The sequence below is a fragment of the Daktulosphaira vitifoliae genome, unplaced genomic scaffold, assembly GCF_025091365.1.
Source record: "Daktulosphaira vitifoliae isolate Bord-2020 unplaced genomic scaffold, ASM2509136v1 Scaffold_3945, whole genome shotgun sequence".
Classification (NCBI taxonomy): Eukaryota; Metazoa; Arthropoda; class Insecta; order Hemiptera; family Phylloxeridae; genus Daktulosphaira; species Daktulosphaira vitifoliae.
Genome location: NW_026103505.1, coordinates 1 through 982, shown reverse-complemented (window position 1 = coordinate 982; position 982 = coordinate 1). Strand labels below are relative to the sequence as shown.

The 982-nt window shown below is 27.6% G+C and overlaps 1 protein-coding gene across 1 annotated transcript; it reads right to left on the bottom strand.

Moving 5' to 3' along the window:
* Positions 1 to 178: 178 nt before the first annotated feature.
* Positions 179 to 975, bottom strand: LOC126910078 (zinc finger FYVE domain-containing protein 1-like). Its single transcript, XM_050692471.1, has 3 exons — positions 970 to 975; positions 572 to 818; positions 179 to 514 (listed from the first exon to the last, which is right to left on the bottom strand). Exons 2-3 carry the CDS (start codon positions 803 to 805, stop codon positions 194 to 196), a joined length of 555 nt encoding a protein of 184 aa, XP_050548428.1. The 5' UTR covers positions 806 to 818; positions 970 to 975; the 3' UTR covers positions 179 to 193.
* Between the last annotated feature and the right edge of the window lie 7 nt (positions 976 to 982).

Sequence of the window (982 nt, the reverse complement as noted above, 5' to 3'; positions counted from 1 at the left end):
TATATGGGTGACAATTTTATTTTTTTAAATGGCAACATACATATTTAACTAGCTTATAAAATAGAACATGATCTAATAAAGAAATTGACTGGTCATTGCGTTAACAACTGAGCTAGGTAGGCCGCCAATTTAAAATTACCTTTCTATAATATCTCCTTGTATAATATTGTTATGTAAATTGTAAATTGGAATATTATTCTATAATAAAGATTATTATTATACTACTTACTTTAAGTAATAATCTTATTCTTTGCTTATTATGTAAAGCTGATCCAGAAAAGCCTTCAGTATCCAAACATACAATATTCAGTGTAGGATCAAATGCAACCCAAATACCAACAGTACATGCCTTTTGTTCAGAAGACGTTCGAAAGACTTCAGAACCTTTAAAAAAACATTGATTGAGAGTATGAGACTTCCCATCACCAGTGTTACCAAAAATTGAAATAACTTTTACAGGACTGTTATTTTTATAACCATAAAGTCGTTTTACAAATGTCTCTACATTAGGAACCTTAACATAAAAAAATAGTGATAAAATTGTTTGACACTTTTAATGTATGATAAATACCTTCAGCCTTTCTTTCTCATCTAAAAGTAAAAAACTATGAGAATGATCATCACTTTCTTCATCACTGTCATTATAGTCTGGAGTAAGTTTTAATGATGTGAATTGTGATGTGATTGTAACATCAGGCAAACCAAAATCACTATGGTTAGAAATAGTATTGACTGGGGTCATTATGGCAGGTAGTTTATTATAGTTTTTCAAATGGCCAGAGCGGCCAAACAATTTATCATCCATTGACAAGACATTTCTAAAAAATTAGTAAAAAAATTATAATAATTTTAACTTAGTTAAATTCTGAATACTTTATAAAAGTAAACATCAAATTATTCATATTTGTTAGGACTACAACTAGAAAGTATACAAATAACTGATAATATAAAAGTAATATATTAATTTACCTTATAAATGCAT

Bases quoted from the DNA above. Each gene is read 5' to 3' on its own strand.
- LOC126910078 (XM_050692471.1), bottom strand. From the start codon at position 805: ATGGATGATAAATTGTTTGGCCGCTCTGGCCATTTGAAAAACTATAAT. The intron at 515-571 runs GTATTTATCATA...TTTTATGTTAAG, and splicing joins ATGAGAAAGAAAGGCTGAAG to GTTCCTAATGTAGAGACATT.